Source organism: Trypanosoma cruzi, genomic scaffold (assembly GCF_000209065.1).
Source record: "Trypanosoma cruzi strain CL Brener 1047053516899 genomic scaffold, whole genome shotgun sequence".
Classification (NCBI taxonomy): domain Eukaryota; phylum Euglenozoa; class Kinetoplastea; order Trypanosomatida; family Trypanosomatidae; genus Trypanosoma; species Trypanosoma cruzi.
The window spans coordinates 18,296-31,490 of NW_001849489.1; the positions used below are offsets into that span (position 1 = coordinate 18,296).

General features: G+C 49.6%; 4 protein-coding genes across 4 annotated transcripts, besides 22 other annotated features; all 4 read right to left on the minus strand.

Moving 5' to 3' along the window:
* Tc00.1047053510819.4 (NADH-cytochrome b5 reductase, putative) lies at positions 1–583 on the minus strand (the record flags this gene model as incomplete). Its single annotated transcript, XM_807756.1, has 1 exon — positions 1–583. A coding segment is annotated over one exon (583 nt), but the record flags the coding sequence as incomplete, so codon positions are not given.
* Positions 1–2,858: a sequence feature (haploid, Esmeraldo-like haplotype).
* Positions 643–677: a microsatellite.
* Positions 916–935: a microsatellite.
* Positions 1,667–1,689: a microsatellite.
* Positions 2,082–2,125: a sequence feature (A-rich).
* Positions 2,133–2,171: a microsatellite.
* Positions 2,177–2,215: a microsatellite.
* Positions 2,236–2,267: a microsatellite.
* Positions 2,299–2,365: a sequence feature (T-rich).
* Positions 2,738–2,807: a sequence feature (T-rich).
* Positions 2,850–2,890: a sequence feature (AT_rich).
* Positions 2,859–3,565: a sequence feature (haploid, non-Esmeraldo-like haplotype).
* Positions 2,911–2,946: a microsatellite.
* Positions 3,127–3,153: a sequence feature (AT_rich).
* Positions 3,256–3,284: a microsatellite.
* Positions 3,314–3,343: a microsatellite.
* On the minus strand, positions 3,522–6,782 carry Tc00.1047053510819.10 (hypothetical protein, conserved; the record flags this gene model as incomplete). The annotated part of the gene is made up of 1 exon (XM_807746.1): positions 3,522–6,782. The coding sequence occupies one exon, from the start codon at positions 6,780–6,782 to the stop codon at positions 3,522–3,524; it is 3,261 nt and encodes a 1,086-aa protein (XP_812839.1).
* Positions 3,566–13,195: part of a sequence feature (heterozygous, non-Esmeraldo-like haplotype) that runs on past the window's edge.
* Positions 6,808–6,840: a sequence feature (AT_rich).
* Positions 6,902–6,940: a microsatellite.
* Tc00.1047053510819.20 (hypothetical protein, conserved) lies at positions 7,248–9,092 on the minus strand (the record flags this gene model as incomplete). The annotated part of the gene is made up of 1 exon (XM_807747.1): positions 7,248–9,092. The coding sequence occupies one exon, from the start codon at positions 9,090–9,092 to the stop codon at positions 7,248–7,250; it is 1,845 nt and encodes a 614-aa protein (XP_812840.1).
* Positions 9,143–9,570: a mobile genetic element.
* Positions 9,570–9,595: a sequence feature (AT_rich).
* Positions 9,857–13,129, minus strand: Tc00.1047053510819.30 (uncharacterized protein; the record flags this gene model as incomplete). Its single annotated transcript, XM_807748.1, has 1 exon — positions 9,857–13,129. The coding sequence occupies one exon, from the start codon at positions 13,127–13,129 to the stop codon at positions 9,857–9,859; it is 3,273 nt and encodes a 1,090-aa protein (XP_812841.1).
* Positions 13,161–13,195: part of a microsatellite that runs on past the window's edge.

The window sequence follows — 13,195 nt, forward strand, 5'->3', positions numbered from 1 at the left end:
GTTGCGTACACCAAGTTACATGCGTCCGGTCCTTGGCGTTCATCAAAATCGCCTGCAACAGTTGATACATGGGAGCTATGCCCGTCCCGCCAGCAAGCATACCTACGTGCTTCCACATGTTTGGTTTGTATGTAAACTTCTCAAAGGGTCCCTTGACAAGCAGCTCCTCCCCGGGCTGCAATTGAAAGAGAAGGGCACTCATCTTGTCCTTCGAGTGCTTCTTGACAATAAGCTCAAAGTGCCCCTTTTTGTTGTTTGCGGTAATAGGCGTGAAGGGCTTCAATAAGTCTTTCCCCTCCGCGTCTGTCAACTTCGCGACGATACACGACGAGACGGGCACGGAAAAGACCGCCTCGCCGCTCTCAAGAGCGAAGTAAAGCCGCCGAGTGTCATGCGACTCATAACGCGATGAGAGAAGTTTGAATGGACGAAACTCGTCTGGCGTGAAAGTTGAACTGCGGGACGCACACGCCGCTGCATCCCGCGGGGATGACTGCTTTGCCCACGCCGCGGCGCTTGACGCAGCGCTCACGAGGCCGCCAGTAAAAAGACCGGGAGCAAAGGCGGAAACAAAGCGCACCATACAAAAAAAAAAAAAAGTGGAGGGGTGAACTAAAAATGCGATAAAACTGCAGATGCGTCAAAAGAAACAAAAGAAAAAAAAAAGGAAAAAAAAACACGTCCTTCTCGCCTTCTACACCACACACACACACAAACAAACACAGGCCCAGAAGTACATTTTAAAAATGCCACATAAAAAAACATGGAGGGTACATATGCATGCCCGAGTACACGTGTGCTAGACGCCGGCAATATTGCAGCAGGCAGCCCCCCTTTTATAAACAACATTCGCATTCAAAAATGAGACGGAGCGATCGTTGTAAGCACGTCCTTTTCCCGTTCAGCCACCCTCGCAAAACAAAAACAAAAACAAATAAATAAAATAAAAAAGATGGCAATCATCAAAATCTCTCCCCCTTCGTCATTTTCTCCATTCACAACTGTGCGTTGTACCCCTTTTTTTTTTTTTTCCTTTTTCCACCAGGTCATCTCGTGCCACTGGGGTCTTATTGGCCACCCCTCCTGCACGCCTAAACTGTACTCCTCTGCATACTCAACTCAGAAGCCAGAATACACAACAACACACAAGAGCCCCACTGCAGGGCTAAAGAGAAAAGTGCCAAACACCGTGCGTGCGTGCGTGTGAGAGAAATAGAGGTAGAAAAAGGTAAAAATAAAAAACATAGATAATCCCAAAAATAATTTTCTCCGGGCGCCTCCACAAGCATACCCCCCAGTAGAGCTTGAAATTGTCTCTTTCCGCGCAGGATGCCCCCTCCTCACCAAACTACTCTCCATTTCTACACCCACCTACCGCACCGAAAGGTCGGATTGTGCACCTCCACAGTCATCGCACGCATTAAAAAGTAGCATTTTTAAAGTGGTAAAGGAGTTTTCATGGCCGTGACGTGTACTCTGCCCTTAAGAAGGCTCTTCTCTCAAGCAGAACGAGTAATTGTACCCTTTTCTTTCTTTCTTCTCCTCCTCCTCCTCTGCATCTCTGCAATTTCCCTCAGGCAAAAGGGAGCAAGGAGCACCGTCAAATAACACACAACAGCGCGGGGAAGCAAAGCAACAGCAACATCCTGCACAAGAGGTCCAATACGGGGGAGGGGGGGGGGGGGGGGGCAAACCTCCCGCCAGCCCAACATTTCCTTTTTTTCTTTTTTTTTGCCTGTGGGTCCTGCGCATGGCCGCCGGCCACCGTGTTTAGTGGAATGCCGTGGGGCTCCGCCGAAGCCAACGCCCAGGCGGGCCACTGGGCTCAAGGGCACCGTTTACATAAGCTTATCCTTCACACAACTCCACATAGTCGCCATGCGGTGGCACCGCCCCCAAAGACTGATGTCGGCAGACACACAAAAAAAAAAAAAACTCAAATTTTTCTTTTTAAAACCCGCGAGTCTACTGCCCGAAACAAATGGAGAGAATTAAAGGAGCAGTCATATAATTCCATTGGTAGAAAGAACCGCACAAAGCAGTCGCGTGGCGTCAGATCACCTGCGTTCAGAGAGAGGAGCAAGAAAAGAAAAAAAAAAGAAAAAAGAAATATGCAAAGAGAAGACAGCAATTATATTTATATAAATATAAATATATATATATATTTATATCTCCGAAAAGAAAAAAAAAAACAAAAAAAAAAAAAGAAATAAAAGTCGCATCGCGACCTTTTAGAAAAATAAAATAAAAATAAAAATAAAAATAAATAGCAATTCAATTCTAGCATCCTGTATAAAATTTTTTTTTTTCTTTTAGTATCTCTTTATCATTTTCTTGTTTGTATGTTTTCTTTGTTCTCTTTGTTGGCTGGTTAAGCCCCGCTACCCCCCGTGCACTGTATGGCTTCTTTTCATGTACACAACATATCACTTCCCGGTTACATGTTTCGGGTTATCTAGCACTACTCACATTACGCTATACTGTGCGCTGTCAACATGTTTGTTATTTTAAAAGACATAAATGTGCACGTGCAGGCCCTGTTTCTTCGGCGTATAATCTGCCACCAGAAAAGGCCTTCGGTGCGCGTTTTTTTTTTTTTTTATCTCCCGCTGTCACACGGATGCACGATTCAGTTTGCTTTTCTTTATTTTGTTTGTTTGTTTGTTTTCCCCCACCCACCTGTGCGGTGACTCAAATACTGTCAAATAATCCTCTTCGTCTCCCATGACTTCTCCCCTTTCTTTTCTCTTCCTTCTTTTTTTTTTTTTTTATTTTAATGCATTTTTCTTTTTTCTTTTCTTTTCTTTGCCTCCTGCGGCCCGTCATTTTGATCGTGTCGTGCAATATTCATATAAATAAATTTTTTTTTTTTTTGATACAAAAAATATATGCGTATAAATTCCTGCTCTGTTTTTTGTTTTTTTTTTTTTTTTTATTATTTTGTTTCGTTGGTTTGGTTGGCTGTTCGATTCTCTTCACGGGCGGAGAGCACCTCCCACTACCTCAACTCACCCCCTCCTGCGCTACCCGTTGGAGTCGTCCCCTCCCCCGTCCACCAGCGTGTGCGGCTGCAATGTGTGCGTACCCCCCCCCCCCCCCTGCATCCATGTAAATCTGAAATTTCGCAAAAAAAAAATATTTTTTTTTTTATTTCACGTGTACTTTATTTCTGTTGATCAACTTCCCCACACACCCCTTCCTTCTTGCACGTCTTGCCTTCCATCTCTCCGTTTGTTTTATGGCCTGCTTGCTTGATTGTTTTTGTTGTTGTTGTTGTTGTTGTTTTTAATGCGTACATACGTGTGTGTGTGTGTTCTTTCTTTTTTTTTTTTTTTTTTTTTTTAAGAAACACAGGGACACACATAAAATCCCGCACACACATCACAGGCAAGTGGCATCAGATTTAGATGTATACATTTAAATGAAATAAACCCATATTTCAAAAAAAAAAAAAATACTGAACGTTTTCTCCGTGAGCCTCCAGTCACACTCCGACTGTGTCGGAATAGAGGTAGAAACAATCAATACCCGCGTAGTTCACGCAGCATGAGATGCCATGGCACATCCGCTATATTATCGTGATATGCCGTGTACACACTGAAAGGATCACCCGCACACTCAAAGGCGTCAAGCAGTTCAAGCACGGCGGCACGACGCATTATGTCTTGTGCGCACCATTGGTCAAATATACGCTTGAGTGGACGTAGCCGCATTGAATCCGTCTTGGATGACTCTGCCGTGTCGTTAAGTGTCTGTGTATGGTACATGATAAGCTCCATAGCCACGGCCCCCTGGTAAAGAATACCGGGTCGCTTGCTGAGTATCTCACTCACAACATAATCCACGTCGGCGCTTGACGCCAACATGCGGCCATTGTTCTCGGTGACGCAGGAACATGCCAGCAGGGCGCCAACCACACGCATCACCGCAATTAACTCACACACAGTGGAGTTGTTCCCCAAAGGACTCAATGCCAGCTGAACCGCCTCGTCCCGCCATCGCGGGGCTGTTGTTGGTGGGAAGACACCAACCTCCGCTGCCGCGTCACGCATCTTGCGGAAAAGCACAAATTCAGGGTCTTCTGTGACACGTGGAAAAACAAGACATTGCGCCAGTGGGTCGTAGTGTCCGGTGTTTGTGAAGGATTCCCCGAGCGGGCTGCTGCGCAGCGATAAGGAAGGCGAAGAAGGCACACGTGGACGCATGGACGGCGTCCCGGGCATGGCATTGCTCGTTACAGAGCTCACGCTCAACAAGTACGGAAGGAGCCGAAAGCGATTCTGCGCCGCAATTCGTAAAATCTGTCGTTCATCATCGGGATCGTGCAGGTTCTTTAGCACCTGCAGGCTAACGAGGTAACAGCTCTTTACCACTGTCACCATCTGGTCTGTCCCTCCGCTGATTGTTAGCTCCCGCAAAAGTACATTAAAAAGGCCACATTGCACCATGTTACGCACCTTATCCACATGCGGTAAAGCATCATTGCAAGGGAGGTGGCACTGAAGAATCATTTGAGCCATGTTGTCAAACATGCGTGGACAATTGTCGTATTCACCCTTTTCCACATCAAAGCGAATCCACTCCAATATGGTTAAAAATAAAGTTTTGGCATCATAAGTACCGCCGCAATTACTCAATAACGAAGAAAGAAGAGATGCCACTTTGTTTCGATCGTCAAATGAAGACGTTTTTGTGGTTGCAAGACGCAACCACCATGTAAGGCATACCACCATGTTTTTCAGTTCCATGCCCCGCAACATGGAGACGGCTGTCGCTTCTTCACCGTTACGAAAAAGGCTCATCAATTGTTCAGTGACATCCTTCATGTTGACCGTCGTGTCCGTAAGGGGTGTGCTGCCGACAAATGTATGTGGAGATCTTATTCCCTCACTCGTAGTTTGTGGTTGACTCATGTTGATTTGATGTGGCCGCACATCCGGCTGGCACGAAGCCATTTTTTCCGAGCCTGTACCAAAAGGAGTTAAGGGACTGTTGAGCTGCAAGGAATCCATACTGCTGTTGAAATAATTTTCCGTGCTGCCACTGACAACATGCGTGAGGACAAGCTGGCCGTAAGGTTGATGCTGCCCACGAGAGCACCGTTCCGTCGATCGAAGAGAAGACTTCAAATTGCCACTTGTATTTTTATTATTACTTGTGTTACCATTATTATTATTGCAGGTAATAATAATTGAGTTGTTGATACTTCCATCCTCTTTGACAATCTCCTTGCCATGAACATTCACGTGATTCACACTCACTGGATTGTTGGCCCCATTGACCTCTTGTTCCCCATTGAGAGGAGGCGTCGACGCGGCCGTCCTACCAGCGTCCAGAGAATTCCTCGCCGTTTTCTTCTCCACTGTTGACACAAGAGAGGCTAGAGACATTGGCGGGACAATGGTGGCGCTTTTCTCCCCTGCCGTGACGTTATTTTTCTTGGCCCGGCCCGTTTTTGTTGGACGCTGCACATGCTGCTCTACCAACTCCGGCGACACCCACCCGTTCGCCCGATTTAAATCACTCAAGTCCATCATGAGAAACACCACGCGCGGTTTTGGGTGCGACAATTCAATCGTCTTCGCTATGCCCAACGACTGGGCGAGGAGTTGCGGCATGTGCTCCTTAAGCACCGCCCCCGTGTGGCGCAGGAGCGTCTGAAAGACCTCAAATATCGCCTCCTCCTTTGCGGTGGGCTCGTCCGGGTTGTAGTCCCGCACAAGTATGCGGATCACGTCCTCAATCACCCGCTCCGTCACAAACCCAATTTTAAAGAGCTCCGCAACAAACCGAATGTTTCCAACAAGGCGATCCTTTAATCGAGTGCGCCTTCCTTCCACCTCTTCCTCGCCCAACGGCACCCCTGTCACGCGGTCAACCAACTCATCCGCGGAAAGCTGCAAGGGACGCTGAAACTGCGCTTCGCATGACGCAATTAACATGCGACGGAAACGTCGAGAAAAACTTTGGTCACGCGGCTCCGTCTCGCGCCCACCATCCTTCATGGAGCAGACATCTTGTGCAAGACGTGCGTACAGGCCGCTGTACGCGGGCTCCTGTACTGCCTTTTCAAATACAACCTTGCAAATCTCCAACAACTCCGTGTCTTCCAACTGACGTAACGGAAGCAACATCATTTCCTCCAAAAGTACATCGTATTTGGCCGGTGTGATGCGACTTAGAATCGACATCACTTTGTGATGCGTGAGTCGAACAGGTTTTGCACGTGTCCTACCGCCCCGCAGACTGCAGCCGAGCGCCCCACGTGTAAGACCGTCATCGGTTTCATCCGTCTCATTAAGAGAAAGCTGAAGGTGCGCCGGAACTTTTAGGGATGGGATATGCAGATAATGTCGCACCACCCAGCGAAGCACGCCGTACGGTGTGTGTGCCGCATCGCGTCGAGCCGACAAGAACATCTCCGGTGGGTACACCCTCTTCTCAGTAGCGGTCTCTGTAAACTTCTGGGAGCATGTGTTAATGTCTGCACCTAGAGAAAGAAAACTGCTGCTGCTGCTGCCCACCGGCGGCAAATTGGCACAGCCGGGTGTGGGTTTCAAACACGGCGACTGACCAAGTGCCGGCGGTGGCAACAAGCGGGGCTCCTTTGGTGTTTGTTCCTCTGCCACGTTGCTTCCCGAGTTACAAGGCCGTGGCAGAAGCGTCACCCCCCCGTTGGTCAGTGGCGCAGCCTTCAAAATGCGTGTGGGTGGCCGGAAAACAGATGGTTTCCACGTCTCGCTCCTCGCAAGACTGAGTGGACCCGGTGTAACGGTGAACATATGTAGAAATATAATAAAAACCGGCAATAAAAATTATATTTTTTTTATTATTATTATTGGTGATAATAGGATCTCTACCGCCAATTTTATTTGCTCCTTTTGTTGTTGCTTTCTTCCTATTTTCCTTTTTCTTTGTTTTTTTCTTTTTTTTTTTTTTTCCGTACAGAGACGCAGGTAATTGCTTTTTTATGGTGCACCCTTAAGTTGCTGGGCAACGACTGCTGCGGCACGGAGCAAGTAGAAAACCAAAGAGGGTGGAAGACACACACACACAGAGAGAGAGAGAGAAAAATTTAAAAAAACGGTCCTTCAGTGTTCATCCGCACATGACGCAACGCCCGGTGGCTTCGTTGAGGTACAACCCCAACAGAGGACAAAAAGAAGAGGATGTAATGAACATCGCTTCAGAACAAATCCGACTAATTAAAAAAAAAAACAGCGCCACGGTACATCCCCTCTTGTCCCTCACGACACATCCGGAGAAGAAGGCAAAGAGGGAAAAGAAGTCACCATTGACTCAGCCCGGCGGAGTGCATGTTGAAGCTTCTCCTGAAGATAGGCGACATCCCTGTCCCCGCCATGTGACGCCGCCGCTTCGCCCTTTTCCACCGCCAAGGCATTCTCGCGGCGTGCAACCTCAAGCATGGAAGCAATGTCATCTTCGCTCAAAGGAGGAGGCACATCGCGCGACCAAACGGGAGGCGGCACGCCAGCGAACCGTTCCACCCCCGCTGTAGGAAGTAACGCCTCCATACGCGACAAATCATGCAGTTTCGACAGCCGTGCATTGATCAAACGCATTCGAGACTCAAATATCCGTTGCTCACGCGCCTCTCGCATATAAGCATCACCAATCTCTCGAGCCGTTCTCTGTCGTGGTTGTGGCGGTGATGGTAGTCGTGGGGACAAGGAAACTTCCTCCGCTGCCATCGCTGCTAACCTTTCATCCTCATACTCATCATCATTGTCACTGCTGTTGGCGTTGCTACTTTCAGCGCCAATTGGGCCGCGGACCTCTTGAAACCATCGAAGTCGCTCTTCCAACGCCGCAAGGCGCTCCGCTGGCACCGCGCGGTAAGGTGACAGCTCTGCCATAAAATCTGTGCGCATGATCTCTTTAATCCGCTGGTTCTGCTCCCCGCTGAGACCAATGCCTCGCACCGGCAGCGATGGCTGCCTTCCCGTCGGCAGAGGGTGTTTCTTTGCCCCCGCCAGACCCTTCTTTTTTTTCTTCGGATGCTCAGGCTGCTGCTGCTGCAATGATGATGATGATTGTAAAGACAAGAATTTCTTTGCAGCAGCAGGGGACGACGAGCACACACGCACGCGGCGACCAAAGCGTCCTCGACGAGGCGCTGCGCCACTTGTCTCTGCCTTTTCCACATGCGACTCCGTCTGCTCGGCGGAGGCAGTTGGCGCCACACAATTCCCTTCGCCCGCGCCCCCCTCCAGTTCGCTCTCTGCAATTTCGGTGCGATGCACAAACGCCTCGTCAACTTCCGCCGTGTTTTCCCTCTCCCTCTCCTCCTCCTCTCTGTCACGACCATCATCAACAACATCAGCCTCGTCCTCCCCCTCATCCGCATCCGTCACCGCAGCCGTGCTGAGTCGATCTTCCTCTTCTTCCGCGGCCACCGGCACAAGAACGTTGCCCTCGCTGTCAACACATATATGGTATTCCTCCCCGTCGCTGTCAAAGGCCGTGATGAACGTCTCAATCCTATTGGCGAGTGTGCTTAGCTCTTGTTCAATGTCCGTGGATTCCTTCGTTGCGTCGCCGGTTGACGGTGGTGCGGCTGCGTCTGTCGCCGTGGGTGCATGCTCCCTCTGACGCTGGAGGTACTTTACAAACATGGAAGAGTTTGCCTGCAAGAAACGCAGCAACTCCTTGTCGCGAATGCGCCTCACGTCCTCTGTTGTGAGTGCAATGTGCCGTCCGCCATTAACAAGCGGCACACTCTTCTGAAGTATTTGCTCGGCGCGGGCAATGGAAGAAACAGACATGGACGGCGTTAATGAAACCGCCGTCAAAGAAATGGCGTTCGAGTTATCGCCAAATTCGTATTTGTCATCATCGTCATCGTCACAACCACCGAACTCCACCGAGTTGTCGCCTTCCATCCATTCCGCAAGGCCGTCGTCGAGCTGAGTTTTCATAGCACGACCGGAAAGAACATGCAAAAGCATACGGGACGCAAACGAACTCAAGTGGGAGTCCGCAGCGTCGCGTGGTTCTGAGGCAGAGCCATCAGACTTCTCGCCGCTAATCCTCGAGGAAAAAGAACTGGGCGTATGATATCTTGGCTGCATGCAGGTGAATATATATATACACGTAGCCTGCAAAAAAATAAATAAATAAGAATAATCTTCCGGGCAGCTGGCCGGATCCTGAAATAATCTATGGAAACCAAACAAGTTAGGAAAAAAGGTTCGTTAGTTAATTGCTTCAATGTTTTATTCAATATATAGAATTCTGTGGATCATTAGCACGGTCCTTTGTCCTCAGTTAGGATTTGAAGTATTATTACTTACGAAGTGGCAGAATTTGGGGTCCTCCAACCACAAGACCCCGCCGCGTGGTGGGAATCAAAGGGGGTTAGGGTGGGTGGCAAAATAAAAACAAATATTATCCGGCCTCTATCGGCTCCCTGCCCCTAAGAAGTCGCTTTCTTCCCAAAAGATACATACGGCAGAAAGTATCATAAAGAATGCCTTCATTTATCAGGATATACACATACATTCATTAGGGCAGCCAGCTCTCCCACGATCATTCTTTTCAAAAGCTCCTAATAAATAAATAAATAATAATAAAAGGGCGCCAAACGCATAAAGAAATGTCAATCGTCTGTGAAACAAGCCGCTGCCCCGTAAATCCAAGGCAACAAGAAGAAGAAGAAAAAAGAAACAAACACATAAAAACATACATTATAAAATAATAGAAAAAAAGAAGAAAAAAACGTTAACGATAATGCAGCACGGCCAAATATATTGTGTTCTTTTTTATCAATTTTACAGTATCTGCGACGTCGCGGCGGGTATCTCCCCAATGCCACCTCAATTCCCACTTCTCCTCTTTACTCATCCGGACCGCCATCTCCCCTGGTGATGGAAGGCCGGTAGGAGGCGTTATGAACCGAGCCTGCAGCTGACCTCTCGTTGGAGTACATCAATAACCGTGTGAAGTTGCCCTCCGATGCCTCTGAAACATTTTTCACGGCGCCCTCAATGCCACCGTATAGACGGGCCTTCACGCCCAGGCCGTAAGTGCCATTCGGAGAAAATCTCCCGTACTGCGCCCGCTGCAATGGATTGGCCTTAATTATATGCGACGGCACATTGGCGACTGCTTGAAACGAGTGCGGCGGAGAATTTGTGCGATTCATTGTTGAACGGGCGTTACTGACGATAACGCTTCCAGCGCTGGGTCGCGGGGGCACAGTACCAAACATCTTCCTCTCTTTCGTCGCTAACTGGCGAATGGTAGCCCATCGTTGGTTAACGAGAACGGCATCCCTCTGCAGCTCCACATTCTGATAGCCGTCATCTTTTAGGATAAGAGCGTCGTGAAGCCCACTACGCAATTCGCATTCTTTTTGCTTCAGCAGGCGGTGAACATGGATATCATCACCGTCAATACCACTACTGGCGGCCTCATTGTTTTTCTGGCCGACGCGCAAAGACGCGTTGGTTCGGGGTCGCTGCAAGACGGCCACAACATGGTTGATGTACGTCGGTGGACGCGCGCAGTTGACATGAATGCCAAAATCAGTGAAGTTGGCGCACGCAAATACACGGCACTGGCGGCCAAAATGATACTGTGTGAGTGTGCTTGTAAGAACTGACAGCAGTTGATGCCCCTCTTCATCTGACGCAAAGGCAAAAAAGAGATCGTGCTCCTCATGCACACACATAATCATGCTCAGGGGCATGTCACGACGTTCGCGTTTCGAATTCATGTACACTGCTTCTACCCGTTCTAACGCGGTGCACCGCACGGTGTCGGCCTCCGAATTCCCCACATAAATGTGCGAGGATGTGAGGTATGCACAGCGCAGTGTCGGCGGTGCCGGTTGCTCCCAGTGAAGGACGCGGCCAAACCAAAAAAGCGCGGCTCTTCCACGGAAACTAGGAAAGAGACATTGCAGGGACTCGGGCACTTCCACAAAGGGAACTTCTGTCCGAAGATCCACCTTTGCAAACTCCACCGCAGTGATTTCTTCTGCTTCCCTTGGAAACTGCAGCGGACTCTCCGCGCCGTACCGTTGCTCTAGGTAAAGGAAAAAGTCCTCCTCACTCCCATGGAAAGAGCGGATAGTCTCGTCAATCTGCGCCTCGTCAGGCTCTGGCAGACCCGCACGCACAAAAAAAGCAGAAACCCTCGCACGATTGCGTCGTGTGACAGGCACCGGTTCGGGGCCGTATTTCTTCTCAAGCCCACAGAGGAGAGCGTCTTCCTGTCCAGCGTATTTCTGAAGCAACATGTCTGCATCCCCGGTGCGTTCTGGTATGTAGCGTGCAAGAAAAGCCTCCAGTCTCTGACGCCACGAAGGTCGATCCGCCGTTTCATCCTCATTTGGCAGTGGCGGTGATGAAGACACGTGGGAGGCGTCCCGTGGAGAGAGCAGCAAATTTGGTTGCACGGACAACGCAGAAGAATCCTGGTCAAGCGGCATCGGTCCGTAGAGTTGTGTGAGTCTTTCAAAGAGCAGCTGTTCACGGTCCTGGTAGAGCGCCATAATCGCGTCCACATCTGCAATCTTCTTTGGTTCATAGTGACGATAGAAATTCACCAACGTCCTCCTAATTTCCTCCGGCGACAGGGTTGTTTTATACCTCTCCAATCCTACTGTTTTCTCACGGGGCTCTGGGCCGTATCGCATCACAAGATGATGAAAGAGCTCCTCTTCACGCCCCTTGTAACTGTTAAGAACATCGTCCACGATGCCAACGCTGTCGGGGAGATATTTTGCACAAAATAACAACAATCTCTCACGATGCTCGGGCACTGAGGAAAACTCTTGACGCATGGCATACTCCGGATAGGTGTTGTAGAGAAGGCTGAGCAACTCCAGCTCTCTTCCAAGGAACTGCTCAGTAAGCGCCGCGGCGGTATCTTGTTTCAATGGCTCACATGCTCGCAGAATATCCCTCACACGTTCAAAAACAAAATTTCTGTATCGTGCATTCTCGGAAGTTGGCGGCATCGCAATGGTGGGTAATTTATACCCCTTTTTTGGCCTCAGACGCAGCTTCAACCCCTTGGTGGTTGCGACGGGATTAATGGGAGGTACGTGTGTTGGATCGAGAGCACAAAGGGCATTTTGGACCCGCTTAAGCAGTAAGTCGCTATCCTTTCCAACGGTTTGAATGCAGATGTCCGCGTCCTTCAGGCTGGAAACAAAAAAGGTGAAACGTTGCTTTCGTACACTGTCGATGCTGTGAACGAGAACCTTCGAAATGGCCTGCAACGGCAGCACACGCACCGGCTGCTGTGCGTGAACCACAACAACCTGCGCCGGGGTGATGAAGAGAGTGGCCTCCGAAAACTCCTTTAGTGTCTTACCATAGAACCTCACCGACCCGCCCCAAAATAGCGACACATCGTTGAAGGGTGGAAAACAACGTCTAATGGCAACTGGCACCCACACATCGGGAGGAACAGCATCGGCGACGACGGTGTCGGGGGCCGTCGTCCTGCTCCGCTTTTCATCCACCAAGCGAGCAAGCGTCGCCCCGAGGCGATCCCCAAATGTATTGGCAGACGACAGGAACGCCGCGTTAGCCGCCCCACTGCGGGAAGAAATGCTGTCGCGCAAGGCCTGTTGCTCCTGCAAGGTCAAGGTGGGCTTGCCACGTGGTGGCAGCCGCACAACACCCTCCGGTAGAAGGTCATGTCTATCAGTCATGCATCTCTGCATCGGAACGGGATGCCCGCATAACGACAGCAGCCGCTCAGCAACCACCGCGGCAGCATAACCCGTTTTTCCGGCTAAAACGATATCACTTGGCTCCTGTGGGTTGCTGAGTACAAACGCGGTGAACAGACTCCGCGAACTGCTGGGGTTATCAGACAAAGAGAAACCAATGTTGGTCAAAATGCAGCAAATATTCTTGAGTTCCACGCGCCGGTAAATCCCTCCCTGGTTATCACCAATGTAGAGGCTGTCGCATGTAATAAACAAAACTGCGGGCTCTCGATCTCCTCCGTCGCCAGTCGACACCACAAAATGTTCAACTTGCGCGCAGTAATAAAGAGCGCAGGTGTCAAGAAAGCCGTACTCGGTTCGCAACGCTTCGGGCACTACGACGTATGGCAAACGGGGAGCAGAATCGATGGATAACGACATGTTCAACTCCCCCCACTCCCCACATGGTAACAAAAAAAAAGAAAAAAAAAAAAGAGAAGGAAAAAA